At 41.7% G+C, this 24,284-nt stretch overlaps 1 protein-coding gene across 1 annotated transcript; it reads left to right on the top strand.

The window, feature by feature from the left end:
* Window positions 1-2,237: 2,237 nt before the first annotated feature.
* LOC138885748 (uncharacterized) lies at window positions 2,238-3,242 on the top strand. The gene has a single exon (XM_070166728.1). The coding sequence runs from the start codon at window positions 2,238-2,240 to the stop codon at window positions 3,240-3,242; it is 1,005 nt and encodes a 334-aa protein (XP_070022829.1).
* Window positions 3,243-24,284: the final 21,042 nt, after the last annotated feature.

Below are 24,284 nucleotides of genomic sequence, written 5' to 3'. Positions count from 1 at the left end.
TAGAAATCAGGGAATTGGTAGCCCTTGCAACATGGTATTGGGCTCTCTTTGAGCCCAGATTTAAGATGGGGACTAGACCCACATCAACACTGCAAATAATTCTAATATTCTGCATGTCCAGAGACTCGATCCTTCGCCTATTTTCTTGTGTTCGCGATCTGGGCCTCTACTGGGCCAATTGCTCATGTAGAACCATCATAAGCGATATGCCTTTTAATAGGGCCCGACACGGATTTAGGCCCCTTCAACGTCAATAATATTTAGTTCGAATTCATTATCAATTCATTGGTTACTAGAACTCAGTTTGAACATTTAATTGAAAGTAGAAAAATAGGAATCCTCTTAGCCTTGTTAAGTAATCAACTAAGCCCATTTATTAGATTGGAGGTGAGCCATTTTAGACAACGCCAATAACTTATGGCCCCCGAGCTTGATTTAAGTTCTTCTTTTTAATTCGGAATTGAGGTGCACCATGCCAAACAAAGACGACAATTGCATGGCCCTCGTTTAATTATTGCTTTAATCCTTAGAATTTGAGGCGTGCCATTTAGTGAATTTCCCATGGCCCTCGCAACGTTCGAAACGTGTAGCTGCTTTAGGCGCGTCATTAAATAATATTACCTTCCTAAATTCAGGTGTGCATTTCATGTGACCAAAATCAAAATCTTACGACATTAAATAAAATGCGTTTCGGACTGCGGGTGCATTTCATCTGGCGCGGTCCAAAGACATGTTTTAGACGACGTTGAAATCTTTCCTCAAAATAATTAAAAGCGGTCAAAGGCTAAAATCTGCACATAGGTTCATAATTGTTTAAAATCAGATAATTAAGCCGAATATAACAGTTGAGCGACCGTGCTAGAACTACGGAACTCGGGAATGCCTAACACCTTCTCCCGGGTTAACAAAATTCCTTACTCGGATTTCTGGTTCGCGGAATGTTGAACAGAGTTAACCCTTTTAACAATAAATCCCATTTCGATTGTCACTTAAAGTGGAAAAACTCCCTTATATACCCCTTCCCGGGGGGTGTAGGTAAAAAAGAGGGGCGACAGCTCTAGCGACTCTGCTGGGGACCGAACCTAGAATCTCTGGTTCAGGGTTCAGGAATTCGAGCTTAGAATAATTGTTATAGTTGGCTTTATCCATTATCTGAATTTGTTACATGATTTGGGCCTAATGTGCTAATTGATTGCTTTTACCGCTTTGATATTCCGTGAACTGTATATAAACTGTTGCGAAATCCTTCTTCTCTCTGAGTCTTCTAAATCATGAAGAAGTGTGCACTTCGTGTGACTTCTTTTCTGTTAGAGTCATATTCCAAATTTAGAACGAGGTTCGGACAAGTTGCAAAGCCGGTGAAGCTTCTGTATTCCCGGTACGCTGCCCCCTCGGCTCGAGCTGTCCGCTCAGGTAAGCCAGGTCTAGAACAAATAAACTCAGGTTTTTAAACCTAGTATAACAATACCTCATGCCGGATCCCTAGTAGGAACGTTTGTTTGCATCATGTGCATTTTGACTTTGGAGACTCAACACAGGGGTTGGGTCTGTCTGGGACAGGTGCACCCGAAATAAAAAAGACCATCCTGATGCATCTTACTTGCTACTTGTGCATTTATTTGCTTCAGATTTGCATGCTGACCGGCTTTTGAATAAAAGGGAGAGAATTTGGGAAAAGAAAACAGCAGTGTGAGGTAATTACCTGCGGTGAAAACCAACGTCCCTAAAAGTATACTGAAACTCTGCTGAAATTTTGAAAAAAAGAGAGGAATTTTGTGAAAAATAGGAATTTTTTTGTGTTTTGGGAAAAGAAAAAAAGAAGTTGGGTTTATTTTCTTAAATTTTTTTTTCCGAACTACGCCAGTTTGATTCTCACAGGGTGTGAGATACGTAGGCAACCCCCATCGGGTCCAACTTTCTTTTTGCAAAAATAAAACAAAAGAACAAAAATTGTACCTTAATTTGAAAATAATTAGGGTGATGTCATTCTTGTCAGAAATAGCCAAATGTCCCTAAAAGGGCGCCGGAAGGCTGTCTTTGCAAGAACATCCACTTTTAGTCACTTTTAAAAGGGTTTGACTGGGTAGCCAACACATCCTTAAAATCTTCGTTTCGAAGTGCGGAAAGGCCGTATTGGCAAAGCCGGATATTTGTGTGAAAATTTTGGAAAAAAGATGGTCATTTTTCTTGGGTCAAAACGAGTCGTAGTTTCCTTTTAATTAAAATCACCTTAATAAATGTGCAGGAGGAGCACAATTCAAAATGAACCTTTCTCGGTCCGTGAAGAGATCCCTTTGGAGTTACATATGTGGTGGCATGATTTGGGGGAAGATAGCAGAAAGGCCGTGACAAAAGCATTGGGCGGTCTTATCGGGCTCTTGAAGGTTAATCCAAGAAAAGACGTGATTGATGCCTTGATACCATTCTGGGACCCTACACATAATGTATTTTACTTTGCCGATTTCGAGTTAACTCCTACACTAGAAGAGATAGCAGGTTATGCCGATTTTGAAGGGAATCTTAGAAGTCAATACCCGGTGGCACCAAGAACAATAACCCCTCATAAATATTTGGACTTGTTAAGCATCAGTCGTGACATTCGAGATAGAAATTTGGCCAAAGGATTCCGTACCTTCTACTTTCTATATCAACGTTACGGGAATCCCCGTGGATTTGAAACACCAGATACCGGTCTTACTCACGCGGGAAACCAAAACAACTGGGAAGCTCGGAGAGGATTAGATTTCATAGCGGCGTTCCTGGGTGTTTTGGTTTGCCCTAGAAAAGACAGAAACATAGAGTTGGGACTTGTAGGGATAACCGACTTTATGATGAAAAAGGAAAATGGGACTATAGTGTCGTTGATCTTGGCAGAAATTTACCGAGCTCTGACCCTCTTTCGGGAAGGGGGAAAGTTCTTTGAAGGGTACAATATGCTGTTACAATTATGGATGGAGGAACACATTTGCCACCGTCCTGGATACTTGAATTGTGGTATGACTGGCCTCGAGTGCATTGAAAAACAAGAAAAGCGGGTAGAGGGTTATGAGTTCCCGGACAGTACGGAAGCATGGCATACTCATTTGAGATATTTGACTGCAAATAAGATCGAATGGACATTCGGGTGGCTCTCGGTCGATGAGGTAATCTACATGTCGGCTGAGGAATGCTTTCTGCTGTTAATGGGTCTTCGGAGTATCCAGCCTTATGCTCCGCACAGAGTTCTACGTCAGTTAGGCTGATACCAGACCGTCCCACACGATGAAGATTTGAGTCCGCAGGCCATTGAGTTAGAGCCAAAAGCTTCCTTCCCAGAAGAAAGAGTGCGTCAGATTTGGCATCAGTGCATATTCTTAGGGCCTAATACTCAAGTATGAGATCTATCTAGAGGCGAGGTAGAGCCTAATTATACTGCTTGGTATGTCAAAAGGTATCGGGTTCAACATTAGCCCGAAAGGCCCGCAAAAAGACCCTACGTCCAACAGTTCACTGACGGAGCACAAGTGCAATGGGACTTGTTGGCCAAAGAAAACGAGTACAGGGCTACCATAAGCAAATTGGAGAAACAAGTCAGGGACCTTCAATTTGAAAATAGCTTGCAAGTCGCGGCGGACAAAGGAGAAAAGAAAAAGCTAGCCATAGAAAATGAGGCCCTTTGAGCCCAGATTCAGAAAATGAAAATAGCGGCAGAAAACCCAGCCCGAAGTGCCAAAGATGAGAAACTCATAACTAACTTGAGGCAGAAAGTGAGTGACTATAGTTTTGATTTGAACAAAGCAGAAGGTGAACTAGCCAAGGCTCGAAAACAGTTGGCTAAAAATGCAGATGAACGAGTACGTCTGGTTAAGCAGTTGAAAGAAAAGTACGATGATGAGGTCGCGGGATTAAAGAAAAGGGCCATCGCCACGGAAAACAAAATGATCAAACAGGCGAAAGACTTTAAGGTTGAAAGAGAACATTGTTATACGGCATTGGCACAATTAGAAATAGATCTGCAACAACTTCAGGAGCAAAATCAAGTGGCCGAGCAAACTTTGGGGGCTAGGGCCCAGCATATTGGGCATTTGTTACAATAAAAAGGCGTCATAAGAGAGAGAATTAGAAACATCGCCGATTACATCATTATGAAGTGACAAATCTGTGAGGATATGACTCGCACTACCTTCTTCGCAGAAGTGATGACATTCATTAAGCAGATAATGAATGACTTGGACCGACTTCAAAGGGATCTTCCATATAGGCCAGCGACGAGACCGAATGATGTCCCGCAAGCACCAGGAGCATTGATGTATTCATGATTTTTCATTTGAGTATGTATTTCCTTTCCGTTAGAGTCTGCCAGTTGTGTTGAGTTTCTATTTTCTTTTTCTAGAATCTGTCAATTGTGTTTGAGTCGGTATTTTCTTTTGTCGGAGTATGATAGTTTGTTTTGGAGTCTGTATTTCATCTTTTCATCAGCGTCTGTTAGTTTCTTTTGGAATTTGTTAGTGTTGAGTCTTTGTAATCAAAGCATTTGCTTTTATGAAATTGAAAATCCCAAAAAATTGTTTTTTACTTTCGTACTTATCTCCCAAAACTACGCTCGGTCTGATTCATGCGGGGTCATGATACGTAGGCAATCTCCGTAGGATTCGACCATAACCAAAAGAAAAAAGAGAGGAAAAACAAGAGAGAAAAGAAAGAAAAGAGAGGAAAAATAAGAGAAAGAAGTAATGGCAGAACAAGAGGGAAATGAGAGGATAAAAACAAAGAAGAGCAAAGGCCAGAATGAAAAAAAAGAGAGAAAAGAAGAAAAGAAAGAAAAGGCGGGATGATGCAAGCAGCCGATCAAATGCATGATAGAAACGGTTAACTGCTTAGGTGCATTCATTCCCCAAATGTGCGATTACCAATTTGTTAAAGCCCTAACCACTAACAAGGTTGTTGTTGATGTATTGAGTCCAGGCAGGTGGTTAGTTGATTGGCATTCTGGAAACTTACTCATACAACACCCGATCAAAATACAGGCTGAATATGGCCAACCAAGAACCGGAGACAAGTATTGTTGACCCGTCAAAAGAGGTGGAAGAACTGGATGTTAATGCAATGAAGGAAGAGATGTATAAGTTAAAACAGCAGATGGCTGAAATGTACCAAGCCTGGGAAAAGGGGCATCCACCACCGGTTTATCCCGCCAACCCTGCTTATATCCCACCATCAGCCCAACCTCCAGAGCCTCCCACTGTGAACTCATCTCCAGCATTTCCCCTCTACCAACAATGTTATGGCGCCACTTCCCATACTTCTCAAAATCCACCACCCAAACAAGTCTCATACCCTCCCCCACCAATTACACCTGTTTTTGTGGCACCTCCACCTGCTACATTACACCGATCTTCCAATGAACCTCTGTTCCAAACTCATGACAACTAGTACTATCCCCTTGAACCCACCTTTAAAGTGCCAGAACCATATTCTTACACCCCTCATCTTGATCTCCCAGCAGAGATCGAGACGCCACCCAAAAATCCCGAGCATGAAGAGATGATCAGAAAGGTCAAAAGCTTAGAACAATCATTCAGAGATATGAGGGGGTTGGGTGGTCAAGTAAGTGTGGCCTATAAAGATTTATGTCTGTTCCCAGATGTTTAGTTACCAACAGGGTTCAAAATGCCCATGTTTGATCTGTATGAGGGGCATGGTGACCTAGTAGCACACTTAAGAGGATTTTGTAGCAAGATGAGAGGAGCAGGTGGAAGAGATGAGTTGCTGATGGCATATTTTAGCCAAAGTTTGAGTGGATCGGCATTAGAATGGTATATCAGACAAGATCACAGCAGGTGGTACACATGGGACGATTTGGCCCAAGCCTTTGCCTGCCATTTTCAGTACAACCTCGAAATTATCCTAGACCGTCTGTCATTGACAAAGATCAAGAAGAAGCCCAATGAGAGCTTCAGAGAATATGAATTCCATTGGAGAGAGCAAGCAGGGAGGGTTGACCCTCCGATGAAAGAAAGTGAGATGGTTGATTATTTCTTGCAGGCTTTGGAACCCACTTATTTTGGTCACTTGGTGTCAGCAGTAGGCAAGTCCTTTAATGAAGTTGTAAAAATGGGAGGCATGCTTGAGGAGGGACTCAAGTCCAACAAGATTATGAGTTATTCAGCAATCAAAGAGACCACCCAGGCCATTCAAAACAGTACTGGGGGTGTACTCAGGAAGAAGAAGAAAGAGAATATTGCTACAATTGAGTCGGGAGCTTGGGTTGGATCCAGGAACATTCCACGTTACTACAACCCGCCTCGACCCTACCACCAAACTTACCCACACACTCCATATAGTCAACCACAACACAATTACCCACCGCCCGATCCCCATTTTTCCATCCATCACGCACAAACCTATACCCAACCTCCCGCTCATGCACAATGGCGTGCGCCGGCTCCACAAAGTCCATACTTAGCTCCACAAAATGCCCATCCACCCCCGAGAGCCTACAGAAATCCCCCTGGAATAGGTTTCTTAGCTTTATGTATTGTAATTGATTTTCCTAGAATTATTTGATGTTATTGAGCCAATTTTGGTTAGATTTGATTGGTTTTGAGGCGGATTTTAGAGGAATGTCCCCGGTTGAGCTTTGATTTGCTTGTGGAGCGAGGTAAGTGTTGGGTCTAACCTTGATTTGAGGGAATTAGGAAACCTTGAGCTATCTGTTATGTGAATTACATGTGTAGCGGCGTATATGTAAGGTGACGAGTGTATATATGCCGTCAAAATGCCCGTTTCCATGCTTTCCTGCATTTTATAAATTGTTTTATTGTATGTCTTAACTGCTGTATGCTTTAATTGTTTCTTATGGCTTAACTTGCTGCTTGTCACTTATTTCTCTCATATTAAAATGTTCGTTTCTCCCATGCCTCAATGTTATTTGCTACTTGCCTTAATTGTCTTATTTGTACACTTTAACTGATATATATTTGACTGTCTTTTTTGCTTTGTATTAATTGTAGCATTCCTTGATTTGTACGAGGTTCCATTATAAATTTGCTTTCATATTCTGTAATCGTAGTGATTTTTGTGATTTGTGTTGCTTAGTTGATTTCATTTATTGATTTTCTTTATGGATCAGGTTGCATGCCGCAACAGGTAGAAAATGGATGATTGATATTGATATGGTGGAATTGAGTTGCACGCCACAATGGATTTTATATGTGATATTGATACGGTAAAATAAGGGAGGATTATGATATTGATAGTGGTACGGTTAGATTGGGTTGCATTCCACAATGGGTGAAATAAGGGAGGATTGTGTTTGTACGGTGGGATCGGGTTGTGCGCCACAACGGATTGTGTGTTTTGTATTCCTTATTACATTGTGTTAGATTTTAGTGTTTTTCGGCGAGTATCTGAGGACTGATGTTTCTGGTTTTACTGAATTTGAGGATTAAGTTTATTTTCATCAGTTAACGGCTTTACTTTTCCTGTATTTCTTTCCTGTTATTATTATTATATTGCGTACAGGATATTGTAAGTGACCCATATTAGCCTCGTCACTACTTCATCGAAGTTAGGCTCGGCACTTATAGAGTACATAGGGTATTGCACTCATAATACACTTTGCACTTTTTATGCAGATTTTGGAGTTGGTCCTAGTAGCAGTCAGTAGATTGCTCGGATCGGACATCTGACAGAGACTTGAGGTACATCTGCTCGGTGTTCGCAGTCCCAAATTCCCTTTTTACCTTATCCTATTTGTTTATTTCATTTCAGATAGTTGTACTTTTATTCAGACCATTATCTATATTATTCTAGCTCATGCACTTGTGACACCAGTTTTGGGATTGTATCTAGATATTGCGGTTATTACGATTTTTCTCACTCTATTTCAGTTTATTTTGGTTTAATTGGTGTCAGTTAACTTGATTTGTTAAATACGGCTAAAAACTATTCTAACGTTGGCTTGTCTAGGAAGCGACATATTAAGTGCCATCACGGTCCCGAGAGTGGGGATTCCGGGTTGTGACATGCTAGTTGTCGAGATATCATTCTTGTTGGCCTATTCACTATTATTTTGTTATTGTTGGGACTCTTGTACACATTGTGGTTGAGCCATGGTGTAACGAACCGGCCGATCGTTTTGAGAGTTATGTCACCGATCCAACTGCTTCACCCATATCTTTTTCTGCTTATGTGACTCGCCGGGAGGTTCTGTGTTTGGTTTCGGAGTGATTTGGGACACTTAGTCCCTCAAACGGAAGCTTAAGCCTTAGGATTTTGACCATAGTCACAACTGTGTGAAGAAGACTCTAGAATGGAGTTTCTTTGGTTTTGTTAGGTTTGTTGGGTGATTTTGGACTTAGGGGCGTATCTAGATTGTGCTTCAGAGGTCTGTAGTTAATTTACTCTTGAAGTGACGAAAGTCGAATTTTTGGATATTTTGACCGGTAGTGGACTTTTTGATATTGTGGTCAAAATCTGATTCCAAAAGTTAGAGTAGGTCCGAAATGTTGAATATGACTTATATGCAAAATTTGGGGTCAATCCGACATGGTTTGATAGGTTTCAGCACCGGTTATAAAAAATTGAAGTTTCAAGTTCTTTAAGTTAGATTGGAGGGTGATTCATGTTTTTAGCTTTGTTTGATGTAATTTGAGGGCTCGACTATGTTCTTATGGTGTTTTAGGACTTGTTGGTGTGTTTGGTTGAGGTCCCAGGGGTGGGGGAGATCGGATTGATTTCGGATGCTTAACGGATTGAAATTTGAACTTAGACAATCCAAGGTAATATTGGGAGCTAAGGGGATGTAGGTTCAAGGTAATATTCCGCATACGCGATGCTCACAAATGCGCCTAAGGAGCGCAGGTGCGACGAGAGACCGCAGAAGCGGACCAGTTTCTGCAGGTGCGCATACGCAGAGGCAACTACCTTATTGCAAATGCCGACCTTGATGAATTAAGTTAAGTCCACACCTACAATGGTTTTTTCATAGGTGGGGAACCGCTGATGCGGCAAACCCCTCGCAGAAGCAAAATCACTGGCAGAAAAAGGGGCCAAGTCAAGGGTCTTATCACATTTTCAATTTTGGAATTTTAAGGATTAAGGTGATAATTCAAGGATTTTTGAGAATGAACTTTGGGGGGTAATGATTTCTAACTCGTTTATGATTGTATTCCATTAATCTATAATTTATTTTATCATCAAATTAAGGAATTTGGGGAAGAAGGGTGGGGAAGTTCTTCAACTAAGGTTTTGAGATTTGATTGGGATTTTGTTATCGGATTTGGATAATTTTGGTATGAGTGAACTCGTGAGTGAATGAGTGTTCATATTTTGCAGTTTTTACCTGGTTCCAAGGCGTGGGTCCGAGGAGACTCTTTGGGACAATTTTCCAATTTCTTGCTTTAGCTTTGATTTCATTAGCTAGATTAGTTTCTTGTAGTTATATTTATGATATGTAATTGATTTTGGCAAGATTTAGGCTATTCGGAGATGGATATTCATGGAAAAAGCATTGTTACAGATTGATTTGAGCTTGGTTTGAGGTAAGTAGCTTTCCTAACCTTGTGTGGGGATCTCCCCTTAGGATTTTGTACTGTTTTGATATGTGAGCGCCGTGTACGTGAACTGACAAGTGCGTACACGGACTATTTGTTGTAAAACTTTATTTTTCACTAAGTAATAACCTGTTTCACTTTATTTTAGCTACACTAGAATATGTAATTATCCTGTTTAGTTTAGAATAACATGTCTACGTGTCTTAGTTGCCTATCTGAACTCTGTGCAGCATGCTTAGTGAATTCTCCGCTTCTTCCTTGACTTGTACTTAGTCTAATTGTAGGATTTCGTGTTGTAGTTGTTATTTCTATTGTTTGAGCTATGTATTTACTTTTGGGACTATGGAATGGTATTCCAGAAGACCCCTCTACATGTTTAATTTGGGACTACGGAACAGTATTCCGGGAGATCCCCTTGCATATTTACTTTGGGACTATGGAACGATATTCTAAAAGATCCCCCTACATATTTATTTTGGAACTATAGAGCGGTATTCCGAGAGATCCCCCTGTCTCGCATATTTACTTTGGGACTACGGGACGGTATTCCGCGAGATCACCCTATACATTTAAGTTTGGGATAACGAGACAGTATATCAGGAGATCCCCTATTGTTATCTTTGGGTACTGAGTTGTTACCTTTCTATGATTTCATTCTTGTTAAATTTCAGTCTTTATTTTACTGCAATATTTCATTCTGTCTTAATTTATTTTATATATACCAGTAAGTCCCTGACCTAACCTCGTCACTACTCGACCGAGGTTAGGTTTGGCACTTACTGGGTACCGTTGTGGAGTATTCATGCCCTTTCCTGCACATATATTTTCGTGTGCAGTTCCAGGTACCTTTTGCCAGCCTCATTTTTAGTTGCACAATCCCTTCTATTCAAGAGACTATAAGGTACATCTGTCGCATCGGTAGACCTCAGAGTCCCCTTTTATCCTTTATGATATTGCTTTCCTTTTATTTATTCTAGTACAGTTTATAGAATAGTTGACAAAGATCTTAGAAGCTTGTGACTTACGATGTTTCGGATTTTGGGAAAGTTGTGTATTCGAGAGTGATTATTGTATATGCTGAACATCATCTCAAAATCTTATTTCAATTATCTGTTATTGTTAGTTGTTAACTTTTAAGTTTTTATTTCATTTCCGCAAATGTTAGGCCTACCTCGTCGTAGAGACAAGGTACCGTCATGATAATTTATGGAGGGAGGAATTGGATCGTGACAGCTTGGTATCAGAGCTCTAGGTTCATACGTGTCGTGAGTCACAAGCCAATTTATTAGAGTCTCGCGGATCAGTACGGAGATGTCTGTACTTATCTACGGGAGGCTATGGAACTGTTAGGAAAATTTCACTTCATTTGATTCCTTGTCGTGCGAAATTGTTGACTTCAAAATTCTAAACTTCTGTATTATATTATCTCACATATGGTGAGGACACGTGCAGCCAGAGATGATCAAGCATCCGTGCCCCTACTAGAGATGCCAGAGGCAGGGGCCGGGTAGAGGCCGAGGACGACCATATGGTGCAACCAGAGCACCCGAGCGAGTTGGTACAGAGGAGCCACCAATAGCTCCAATTACAGCGCAGGCACCTAAGACGTCTACTACGACTACACCAGCTCTTCAGAAGACCATTGAATAGCTCCTGAGCATGTTCAATACTCTAGCTCAGGCAGGGTCGATTCCCATTGCTCTTTCCACATCTCAGGCCAGGTGAGGAGCACAGACTCCCGCCACCCGCACCTTAGAGCAGTGGGTTAGGTAGATCAGATTCCAGAGGTTATACCGGTACAGCCTGTAGCCCCAGTTCAGCTCGAAGGTAGGGTAGCAGTTTTAGGGGAATTGCAGCGTAGGCTCGAAAGGTACTAGAAGTACAACCCTCCTACCTTCAATGTTTTGGCGATGGAGGATGCTTAGGGATTTCTGGAGGAGTGACACCGTATCCTTCGTACTATAGGCATAGCAGAGTTGAGTGGGGTTTCATTCACTACATTTCAGCACTGAGGAGCAGCCTATTAGTTGTGGCATGCTTGTGAGTTGGGCAGTCCAGCTGAGGCAGCTTCTCTTATATGGACTCACTTCTCGGACATGTTTTTGAGAGAGTATGTCCCTTAGATCCTCAAGGACGCATAGCGCATGGCGTTTGAGTAGTTGTGTCAGGGTGCTATGACTGTTTCAGTGTACGCAGGTCATTTTAGTGACTTGGCTAGACATGCACTTGCCTTGGTTTCTACAGTTCGAGAGAGGGTTCATCGGTTTATTAAAGGGCTCCATCCTGTTATCAGGACTAGCATGTTCCAGGAGTTAGAGATGGATATCTCGTACCAGTAGGTGGTGAGTATTGCTAGAAGAGTAGAGGGCACGCTTGCTTAGGAGAGGGAGGAAAGAGAGGACAGGAGCTCTCAAGAGTCTGGCCATTATTCTGGTGCCCGTGCCCCAGCTGCAGTTCAACATGTTAGGGGATATGTGAGTTGCCCCGTTCATTCAGCTTTTCCAGCCGCCAATGGTGTTCCCGCTACTTCTAGGCCCCAGGAGCCTTACTATGCACCTCCAGTATCTAGTGTACCTCCTACACGGGTGCTTTTAGAGGCCAGTCCAATAGACCTGGACCGAGTCAGCCACAACAGCCACGCCCTCCCAGAGCTTGTTTTGAGTGTGGAGACACTCACCATATGGTGAGGTATTGCCCCAGACTTAGGAGGGGTGCACCTCCACAGACTTCTCGCCACACCGTGCTCCACTAGGTCCTCAGGTCATAATTCCAACACTAGCTACTACTTCACCTTCTCGGCTAACTTAAAGTGGAGGTCGCCCGAGAAGGGGAGGCCGGGCTAGATACTATGCCCTTCCTGCTCATACAGAGGTAGTTGCTTTTGATTCTATAATTACATGTATTGTTCTGGTCTGTCATAGAGATGCATTGGTTCTATTCGATGCATGCTCCACTTATTACTATGTGTCGTCTAATTTTGCCCCGTATTTGGGCGTAGCCCATGATTCTATGAGTTCCCCTATTCATGTGTCTGCACACGTGGGAGATTCTATTATTGTTGACTGTGTATATCAGTCATGTTTGATTGTTATTAGTTGTTTTGAGACCAGAGACGATTTATTATTGCTCAGTATTGTAGATTTTGATATTATCTTGGGCATGGACTGGGTGTCGTCCCATTATGCTATTCTTGATTTTCACACCAAGATCGTAACGCTGGCTATGCTAGGTTTACTGCGATTAGAGTGGAGGGGTACCTTAGATTACACTCTCAGTAGAGTTATTTCAGTTCTTAAAGCTCAACGAATAGTTGAGAAGGGGTGTGGTGCGTATCTAGATTATGCGAGAGATATCAGTATTGATACCCCTACAAGTTAATTAGTCCCGGTAGTGAGGGATTACCCTGATGTCTTCCCAACTGATCCTCTAGGCATGCTGCCCGACAGAGATATCGACTTTGGTATTGATCTGTTGCCGGGCACTCAGCCCATCTCTATTCCTCTATATCACATAGCCCCGTCTTGAGTTGAAGGAGTTGAAAGAACATTTACAGCAATTGCTTGATAAGGGCTTTATTCGGCTCAGTGTGTCATCTTGGGGTGCTCCTATCTTGTTTGTGAAGAAAAATGATGGTTCTATGCGAATGTCTATTGATTATCGCCAGTTGAACAAAGTTACAGTGAAGAACTGATATCCTTTGCCTCGTATTGGTGACCTATTCGATCAATTACAGGGTGCCGGAGTGTTTTCCAAGGTTGACTTGCATTCAGGCTATCATCAATTGAGGATTTGGGAGCCAGATATCCCGAAGACTGTGTTCAGGACTCGGTATGGTCATTACAAGTTCCTTGTGATGTCATTTGGGCTGACCAACGCCCCAGCAGAATTTATGCATTTGATGCACATTGTATTTCGGCCCTATCTTGACTCATTCATCATTGTTTTTATTAATGACATTCTAGTAAGCTACCGGAGTCTGGAGGATCATGAGCAGCACTTGAGGACTATACTTCAGACCTTGATAGAAAAGAAATTATATGCAAAGTTCTCAAAAAATCAATTCTGGTTAGATCTGTGGCATTTTTGGTTCATTTAGTGTCGAGTGAAGGGATCAAAGTGGACCCAAAGAAGGTGGAAGCACTGCAGAGTTGGCCCACATCGTCCTTAGCTACAACGATCCAAAGTTTTCTTGGTTAGGTGGGGTATAACCGTCGATTTGTTGAGGGATTTTCATCTATTGCAACACCTATGACCACGCTAATCCAGAAGGGTGCTCCATTCAGGTGGATAGAGGAGTGTGAGGAGAGGTTTCAAAATCTCAAGACAGCCTTGACTAAGCCCCAGTGTTGGTATTGCCTAAGGTTTGGGGTTTTATACTGTTTATTGTGATATGTAGAGGATTGGTCGCAGTGTAGTGTTGATGCATGATAGTAGGGTGATTGCCTACGAATCCAGACAACTGAAGATGCATCAAAAGAACTATCTTGTCCACGACCTCGAGTTAGCAGCTATTATTCATGCCTTGAAGATTTGGAGGCACTATTTGTATGGTGTCCCTTGTGAGATCTATACAGATCACCGGAGTTTGCAGTATCTGTTCAAGCAGAAGGATCTTAACTTGCGTCAACGGAGGTGGTTAGAGCTGCTTAATGATTATGATATCATTATTATGTACCATCCCGAGAAGGCCAATGTGGTTGCCGATGCCTTGAGTCGAAGGGCGGAGAGCATAGGGACCTTAGTATATTTACCAGCAACAAAGAGACCCTTGTCATTGGATGTTCAGGCCTTGGCCAATCAGTTTGTCAGATTGGATATTTTTGAGCTGAGTCGAGTTTTGGCTTGGGTGTTCTCCCAATATTCTCTTTATGATCATATTAGGGAGCATCATTATGATGACCCTCATCTTCTTGTCCTTAAGGACACGGTTCAGCACGATGATGCTAAGGAGGCCATTATCGAGGATGATGGTGCATTGAGGATTCAGGGCAGGCTATATGTGCCCAATGTAGATGGATTGCGTGAGTTGATTCTTTAGGAAGCTCACAACACGCGGTACTCCATTCATCCGGGTGCCACGAAGATGTATCAGGAATTGAGGCAACATTATTGGTGGTGTAAAATGAAGAATGACATAGTGGAATATGTAGCCCAGTGTCTAAATTGCCAATAGGTGAAGTATGAGCATTAGCGGTCAGGCGGATGGCTTCAAAAGTTAGAGATTCCGGAATGGAAATAGGAGTGGATCACTATGGATTTCGTTGTTGGACTCCCACGGACTCAGCGGAAGTTTGATGCAATTTGGGTGATTATGGATAGGCTGACCAAGTCAGCTCATTTCATTCCTATGATGACTACTTATTCTTCCGAGCAGCTGACTCGAGTTTATATCCACGAGATTGTCAGGCTTCATCGCGTGCCGGTATCTATCATTTCTGACCAGGGTACACAGTTTATATCCCTATTCTAGAAGGCTGTACACCAGGAATATGGTACTCAGGTGGAGTTTTCTTGGTATGGAGGGGTATTACTATCGATTTGTTGAGGGATTCTCATCTATTGCAGCACCAATGAACAGGTTGACCTAGAAGGGTGCTCCGTTCACGTGGACAGAAGAGTGTGAGGAAAGATTTCAAAAGCTTAAGACAACCATAACTACAGCCCCAGTATTAGTATTGCCTATAGGTTCGACATCTTATACTGTTTATTGTGATGCGTCGTGGATTAGTATCGATGCAGTGTTGATGTAGGACCATAAGGTGATTGCCTACGTGTCTAGAAAGCTGAAGGTGCATGAAAAGAACTATCTTGTCCACGACCTCGAGTTAGCGGTTGTTGCTGGTTGTGGTTTTGTTTTTCGCGAATGCGAAGGGAGTCACACATTCACAGAGAAGGAAAATTGGTGGATGCCTCTTTGTGCTTCGTGAATGCGAAAGAGGATTAGTGAATGTGAAGGAGGGCTGGGGGTTAGGGGGACCTTACCCTACGCGAATGCGGAAGGACAACCACGAACGCGAAGGAGGAATTCCAACTGGGGGCAATTGGCAATCGCAAACGCATGAGATTGAAAGTGAATGTGATATTGTGCTTGGTTAGGCCTTCGCGAACATGACCTTGGTCACACGAATGCAATGAAAGACGGGGCCTGGGCAGATTTTTGAAGTCAGAATTTTTCTCGTTTCACTCATTTATCTATTGGTTTGGGAGATTTTTGGAGAGCTTCAAAGGGAGATTTTCATCATCTATTGCAACGTATGCAATTCCCGCATATTGTTAGCTAACTACAAGGATTCTACAAGGATTTAAACATGAAAATTTATGAAAATTGTGAGATTTTGGCAGGAAAATATAGAATTGGTATTTTTGGATTTTAACTAAGAAATTGGACATGGAATTAGGAATGAATAATATATTTGAGTTCGTAGTGTTATGGGTAAAGTTTATATTCAAAACTTTTTAGAATCCGGGCACGTGGGCTTGGAGGATGAGTTTATTTGCTTTTCGAATTGAGTTGGAAATTATTATAAATTTATTAATTATGGGTATTAAAGTATATTTTTATTGGTTTACACCTTATTTGACTAGTGTCAGATCTTTGGCCTTGAATTGAGGAGTTAAAGAGGCGTTGGAGCCGGTTATGGAACTTTCAAGCGAGGTAAGTCTCCTGTATAACCTTGTGAGGGGAAAATTACCCCTAAGTAATGTATTGTTATGTGCTACTAGTTGTGGGTGCTACGTACGCACGGGGTGACGAGAGTCCGTACGTGCCTAAAGCATTTTTTTGTCCGGGTAGACTTAGGACTTTACCATGTAATATTTGAATTGTTTGAACTCATTTTGCTGGCTTAATTAATTGAAATTATAATTGAACTTGATTTATAAATTACATATATATTAGGCCGAGCCTTATCACCTTGAGTTGTTGGCAAGTTATTTGAGAATCGGTAAAGATTATACTCACTTTGTGTTCATATATTATATCACAAGCACGTGCCTCGTAATTTAAAAATTCCTTTCCTTTCTTGTGGAACGGGCCGAACGCCTCAGCAAGATCATAAACCACACTCTTTTGGGAGCAGGCAGTTCACCTTGGCAGTATAATAGATGCATCTATGGTTCGTGTCGTTCGACCTCAGTAGTGTAAACGTTATGATGGGATCGAGTCATTCGCCTCAGTAGTATCATATTCCTTCTGGGATCGGCCAATACGACCTCGACATAATCGGGCATTATATTGCTAGCACTCCGAATATGCACGAGATTTTCCTTCCATGGATGCCTTGCATTTTATATGGCATTTCTTATTCATCTGATATTGCCATTGGATATTTTTTGAGTTGTTGAGATAGGATATGATATTGAGAAGTTTATATCATTAAAAGAATTTTGAAAGGTTATGTTGGTTACCATTTCATCCTACTATTACTGTTGTGTTGCATATATGTTTAGTATTTAGCATACTGCTTTATTAGACCTCTAGTAAGTGTTGTCATCGATCCCTCGTCACTAGTTCTCCGAGATTAGGCTAGATACTTAGTGGGCGTGCGTTGATTTACGTACCCATGCTACACTAGTTGCACTTCTTTTGCAGATGTGTATATATATGTCTAGTGGTTTTTTGGGCGCAAGGGCATGGCTGTTGCTAGGACTTTACAGTGAGCTTCATTTCCATGTTATGATCCGCAGCATGCGGAGCTTGATACAGAGTCTCCATCAGAGTTATTTATATTCTCCTACATAACTTGTGTTTCAAATAGATGTTGTATTATTATTGTACTCCTTAGTAGATTCTCATACACTCGTGACACAGGATATTTGGTGTTCCCACTGGATGTTCATTATTGTAGTTTACATAATTATTACCATTTCACCTTGTAATTTATATTTTGTACATAAGTTGGAAATAAAATAAATTACGGGTATTCTATGAGTACAGACCTTACTCTACTTATTTAATAGGATTCTTGATTTCAAAAAACAATAAAATGAGTAACTAAGCTGATTAAATACTGTTGGCTTGCTTCACGGCGGTGTTAAGTGATATTATGACATATAGTAGATTTTGGGTCGTGACAGTTTGGTATTAGAGCTCGAGACAACGTAATAAACGGACATAGATTTAGAGGAAGATGAAATATCAGAAGAGGTTGTCAGGGAAGTTGAGAATTTTGAGAACAGATCTACGTCCAACCTGGACGAGACCGAGATTGTTAACCTGGGAGATGTAGAGAACGTCAAATAAAGGAGAATCAGTGTCAACTTATCACCATCAGAAAAGAAGGAATACATAGAATTTCTAAGGGAATATGAAGACATATTTGCTTGGTCGTATGATGACATAATTGATCTGAGTACATCTATTGTGGCTCACAAACTGTCAACCGATCCAACATGTCCGCCGGTAAAGCAAAAGCTCAAAAAGTTTAAGCCTGACATGAGTCTGAAAATCAAGGAAGAAGTCACTAAGCAAGTCAAAGCCAACAAGGTTAGCCAACATTATGCCAGTACCAAAGAAGGACGGGAAGGTCAGAGTCTGTGTCGACTACCAGGATCTCAATCGGGCCAGTCCGAAAGATGACTTCCCCTTGCCAAACATACACATCCTGATCAACAATTGCGCCAAGCATGAATTACAGTCATTTGTGGATTGTTTCGCTGGGTATCATTAGATCTGGATGGATGAAGAAGATGTTGAGAAAACGGCTTTCATTACGCCGTGGGGAATGTACTGTTACAATATGATGTCATTAGGCCTGAAGAATGCAAGGGCCACCTACATGAGGGCCATGACTACCATCTTCCATGATATGATAAACAAGGAGATAGAGGTGTACGTAGATGATGTTATTATCGAGTCCAAGAAAGCCACTGACCACATGGAAGATTTGAGGAAGTTCTTCAACAGATTACGGAGGTACAACCTGAAACTGAATCCCACGAAGTGTGTATTTGGGGTTCCTGCCGGAAAACTACTTGGGTTTATTTTGAGTCGCCGAGGAATAGAACTGGATCCATTAAAGGTCAAAGCTATTCAAGAATTGCCCCTCCAAAGAACAAGAAGGACGTGATGAGTTTCTTGGGGAGACTTAACTACATCAGCCGATTCATAGCATAGTTTACAGTTATCTGTGAGCCAATCTTTATGATGTTGAAGAAGGACGCCGCTGCCAAATGGACTGATGATTGCCAAAAAGTTTTCGACAGAATCAAGGAATACCTATCAACACCACTAGTCTTAGTTCCGCCTGAGCCAGGTAGACCTTTATTTTTCTACCTTGCAGTATTGGATGAAGTATTCGGTTGTGTTCTGGGGCAGCATGATGAAACGGGAAGGAAGGAGCAAGCCATTTATTACCTCAGTAAGAAGTTCACCCTGTACGAGGCCCGATATTCTCTGTTAGAGCGCACCTACTATGCTTTGACTTAGGTAGCTCAGAAATTGAGGTACTACTTCTGTGCTTATACTATATATCTCATATCAAGGATAGATCTCTTGAAGTACATCTTTCAGAAGCCCATGCCTACTAGCAAGCTAGCCAAGTGGCAAATCCTGTTAAGTGAGTTCGACATTGTTTAAGTAACTAAGAAAGCGATCAAGGGACAGGCATTGGTAGATCACCTAGCTGAAAATCCCTTGGATGGAAAGTACGAACCCCTAAAAACATATTTTCCTGACGAAGTGGTATCATTCATAGGAGAGGACATTGCAAAATCCTATGATGTTTGGAGAATGTTTTTCGATGGAGCAGCAAATTTCAAAGGAGTTGGTATAGGAGTAGTCCTAGTATCAGAAACTTGTCAGCATTATCCAGTGTCTGCCAAACTCAGGTTCTCGTGCACCAACAAAATGGCCGAGTATGAAGCCTGCATCTTAGGTCTCAAGATCGCCATTGACATGAACATTCAAGAGTTGCTAATGATCGGAGATTCGAACCTACTTATACATCAGGTCCGAGAAGAATGGGCAATGAAAAACTCCAAGATACTCCTGTATCTGCATCATGTATAGGAATTAAGAAATAGGTTCACAAAGACAGAATTCCAACATGTTCCTAGAGTCTAGAATGAGTTCACCGATGCATTAGCTACCCTATCATCTATGATACAGCATCCAGACAAGAACTTCATTGACCCCATTCCAGTAAAGATCCATGATCAGCCAGCTTATTGTGCTCATGTTGAAGAAGAAGCAGACGGAAAGCCTTGGTTTCATGATATCAAGGAATATTTGGCAAAAGGCGAATACCCGGAGCTCGCAAATCCTACTCAGAAGCGCACACTTCAGAGGTTGTCTAACAATTTCTTTCACAACAGAGAAATCCTGTATAGGAGGACTCCTGATTTGGGATTACTATGGTGTGTCGACGCAAAGGAAGCATCCAGGCTACTAGAGGAAATTCATATTGGGACCTGCGGCCCGCATGAACGGCTTTGTTTTAGCAAAGAAGATACTCTGAGCTGGTTACTTTTGGATGACTATGGAGACGGACTGCATCCAGTATGTTCGAAAATGCCACTGCTGCTAGATACATGCAGACATGATAAAGGTACGTCCAAATGAGCTTAATGTAACGAGCTCACCATGGCCGTTTGTCGCTTGGGGAATGGATGTTATTGGACCAATCGAGCCTGCCGCTTCCAACGGGCATAGATTTATCCTGGTAGCAATCGAATATTTCACCAAATGGGTTGAAGCAACATCTTACAGAGCACTAACCAAGAAAGTCGTGGCAGACTTTGTCCGCGACCGCATTGTCTGTCGATTCGGGATTCCGGAGTCAATCATTACTGATAATGGCTCCAACCTCAACAGTGACTTGATGAAAGCCATGTGTGAAACTTTCAATATCAAAAACAAAAACTCTACAGCCTACAGACCTCAAATGAACGGAGTTGTAAAAGCCACCAATATGAATATAAAAAGATACTAAGGAAAATGATAGAGAGGCATAAATAGTGGCACAAGAAACTATCATTTTCTTTATTGGGGTACCGCACCGCGGTCCGCAGATCAACTGAGGCAACCCCCTATATACTGGTTTATGGTACAGAAGCAGTCATTCTCGCCGAGGTAGAAATTCCCTCCATAAGGATCATACAAAAAGCAGAGCTCGACGATGTAGAGTGGGTGAAAAGTTGTTACAAGCAGCTGGCTCTCATCGATGGAAAGAGAATGAACATCGTTTGCCATGGTCAGCTTTATCAGAATAGAATGTCCAGAGCCTTCAAAAAAAGAGTCAAGCCGAGACAGTTCACGCCGGGGTAGCTGGTGTTAGAGAAAAATTTTCCGCATCAAGGTGAAGCCAAGGGAAAATTTTCTCCCAACTAGCAGGGTTCGTACATGGTTCACCGAGTTCTAACAGGAGGATCCCTCATACTTGCAGAAATGGACGGAGAAGTCTGGCCGAAGCCGATCAATTTAGATGCAGTCAAGCGTTACTATGTGTAATCTTTATGCTTTCCTCATATGATGTAAATTGAACTACGCCTGACCTGATTCCCGTTTAAGGGGGGATACATAGGCAGCCATATGGGTTCAGTGACAATTCAATAAATTTTTCATTTCCCCCTGCGATTGGAAGCTGGGGCAGATTTTTGAGGAGGACACTCAAAATTTCAAAGTGGATTTCGGCTAATTATCGCTAGCAGCAATCAGAAGCAGCAACCAGTAAATTGGGGCAGAATTTTGAGGAGGACCCTCAAAATTCCGTAACAAGGAAGGTTGTAATGTCTTGGACCACGTCGCAGTCGTCAGTTCATCTAAAGAAAATTATTCTTATTTATGTATGCCTTTACTAAATCATGCATGTTTATAGCCAAAATTGCCTTGTTTAGCAACGCTACCCCCAATGATACGTACATCGTCACCAGATCAAAGCCGATCAGGTCAAGCAGAGCCAGCGGGGATACGAATTGACCTCCCCCTTTTACAAAACTCACGATTTTTCTTTGGATACAGGCACTTGAGTTGCAAAATCATCAAATATACTATACACTCACGAGACTCACATTGCTCAGAAATACATTTCTCAAAACCATTGCACTCTCTCACAGCTGCTATCCGCACGCAGCATCCCCAGCAGACACAGTATCCCCAGCAGTCGCAATATTGCAATCCGCTATCAGCTAAGAAATTCTATTGTCATTTTTGCCCTTTTACTTATTTCATAAAGGCTACCATTCTGCCTTCCAAGATTAAGCTCTGTCTCCATTTGCATTCTTGCATTGCATAAGGCTACCATTCTACATTCCGAGACTAAGCTCTGTCTCCATATGCATTTCTGCATTGCATAAGGCTACCATTCTGCCTTCCGAGACTAAGCTCTATCTCTATCTGCATTTTTGCATTGCATAAGGCTACCATTCTGCCTTCCAAGGTTAAGCTCTACTTTCATCTGCATGGCTGAAAGATCGCCACCTTATTTACATTAGCATGGCTGAAAGATCGCCACCTACTACATCTCATGGGCTGAAAGATTGCCACCTTATTTACATTTGCATTGGCTGAAAGATCGCCACCTCTACATTTGCATGGCTGAAAGATCGCCACCCATTGCATCTCATCGGCTAAAAGATCGCCACCTTATTTACATTTGCATGGCTGAAAGATCGCCACCTTATTTATATCTGCATTGGCTAAAAGATCGCCACCTCTACATTTGCATGGCTGAAAGATCGCCACCCATTGCATCTCATCGGCTGAAAGATCTCCACCTTATTTTCATTTGCAAGCTTGAAAGATCGCCACCTTATTTACATTTGCATGGTTGAAAGATCGCCACCTTATTTACATTTGCATGGCTGAAAGATCGCCACCTTATTTACATTTGCATTGGCTGAAAGATCACCACCTTATTTACGTTTTCATGGCTGAAAGATCGCCGCAAAATATACATTTGCATTGGCTGTAAGATCGCCACCTTATTTACATTTGCATGGATGAAAGATCGCCACCTACTACATCTCATGGGCTGAAAGATTGCCACCTTTCATAGCCCGAGAGCATCATTTCATTTCATGTGAATCATTTATTATACGCTTCATGTACCAGGACATCATGGTTAAGGACGTCACCCTAATCGTCCGTGGACAAACATTCATAGTCCGATGGAAATTTGCATCATGTTTAAATTTACGCACAATATATGCTTGTGTTGCTTATTTGTAGGTAAACCGGTGTGCAACGGCCATCTCAGCAGGAGTGATCCCGCTCCAATTCCCGCAGCCCTGTTAGACTTTGACCATTCACCCCGTCCTTAATATCGCGTCGGTTCTTGAAATGTCTCCATCGACATACTCTGCCGGCGGATCTTGAACTACATATGGACTGATTCCTATAAGACCAGGGATATGTAGGTAGCTCAGAAGCCGGAGCACGGCCTAAGCCTCTTCGAACCATTTTGTTCGGTCAAAATTGGCCATCATATCTTTACCCGACAACTCTTTCATCCTTCCCGGGTAAAGAGGGGCAGCTGTTGATACCCAAATTTTCCCTGTATATTTTTAATATGCAAAATACTTTTAAAATAGCATGCATATGTATAGATAAGTATGTCCCAAGGTTTTAATATTTTTCTTTTAATTTTTAAGGATTTGTAAATCAATTTATTGCCCTATTTTATCAAGAAAAACCCAATAATTATTTCCAAAATTACCTTTTTGGTAATTTATTTATTGGATTCTCATATTTGTGCTAAAATATATCTAACATAATCTTTGCGTATTTTTACAAATTTATTTGGCATTTTTAAAGCTAAATTGCATATAATTGCAATATTGGCCTCTTTTAAAACATAAATCATATTTATATTTATAAAATTGACTCCAGTATTTTTCATTTGATATATATGTATTATTAATCAGTTAGTGCTTTTAATTTATGTACAGAAATTATTTTACTATTTTTTATAAAGAAAATAAGGGGAAATGACTATTTAAATGTTAGCCCACTTGCATTTAAATTTTAGCCAGATTTGGCACCAAATTAAATCCAACCTAATAACCCAATTACCTAGCCCAAATCGTAAATCTACCTGACCCACAACCCGTTTAAATAAACCGCCCGGATCCCCATTCAATCCAGGCCGTTGATCGAAATGTTCAACAACCACCATTTGCCCTTCGTTTTTTAACATAAACCTACCCCCAAACCCTAGCCATTTGCACTTGTAGCCGCCTTTGAATTCCCCTTCTCCCAATTCTCTCTCAGAAACCCTAACCGCCACCTTCAATCACCACCCTGAAATCGCCTGAATCCATGGCTTCCAAAGTTATTAGAGGCCTGTATCTGCCTCATATGACTCCTACATGCTCGATTATCATAGTTTCAAGGCCGGACCTTGAAGAAGCTTGGCCCAGACTTCGGTTGATCTCAGTTCTCCAGTCATCTTCGACCATGCTCTGGCTAGCCATGGTTATTCAAGCCCGATCTTGACTTCTCCTACATAGATCAATGACTTTCCAAGCCTTTCTCGCCATCTGGGTTCTTCTGAATCCCTAACCTTTGAGGTTCTTCTGATTCTTTTAGATTCGTTGTAGATCTGTGTTCTCTCTAAGCTTTTAAACGTTTTCTCAAAGTCTCTTTCAAAACTTTACCTTCAAAACCTTTATCTTTTCCGATTTAGGGTTTTGTTAAGATAGTTCGAAGCCTTCTCTGATTTTTAGCGTGTTCTACTATGTTTCTTATGTTGATTCTTCTACTGTGTTATTATGTTGTTCTTCTACTGTGCTTCTTTATGTTCAAGTCTT

The sequence above is a fragment of the Nicotiana sylvestris genome, chromosome 2 (assembly GCF_000393655.2).
Source record: "Nicotiana sylvestris chromosome 2, ASM39365v2, whole genome shotgun sequence".
Lineage (NCBI taxonomy): Eukaryota > Viridiplantae > Streptophyta > Magnoliopsida > Solanales > Solanaceae > Nicotiana > Nicotiana sylvestris.
The sequence above is the reverse complement of the archived record's forward strand: the minus strand, read 5'-3'. Positions and strand labels throughout refer to the sequence as shown.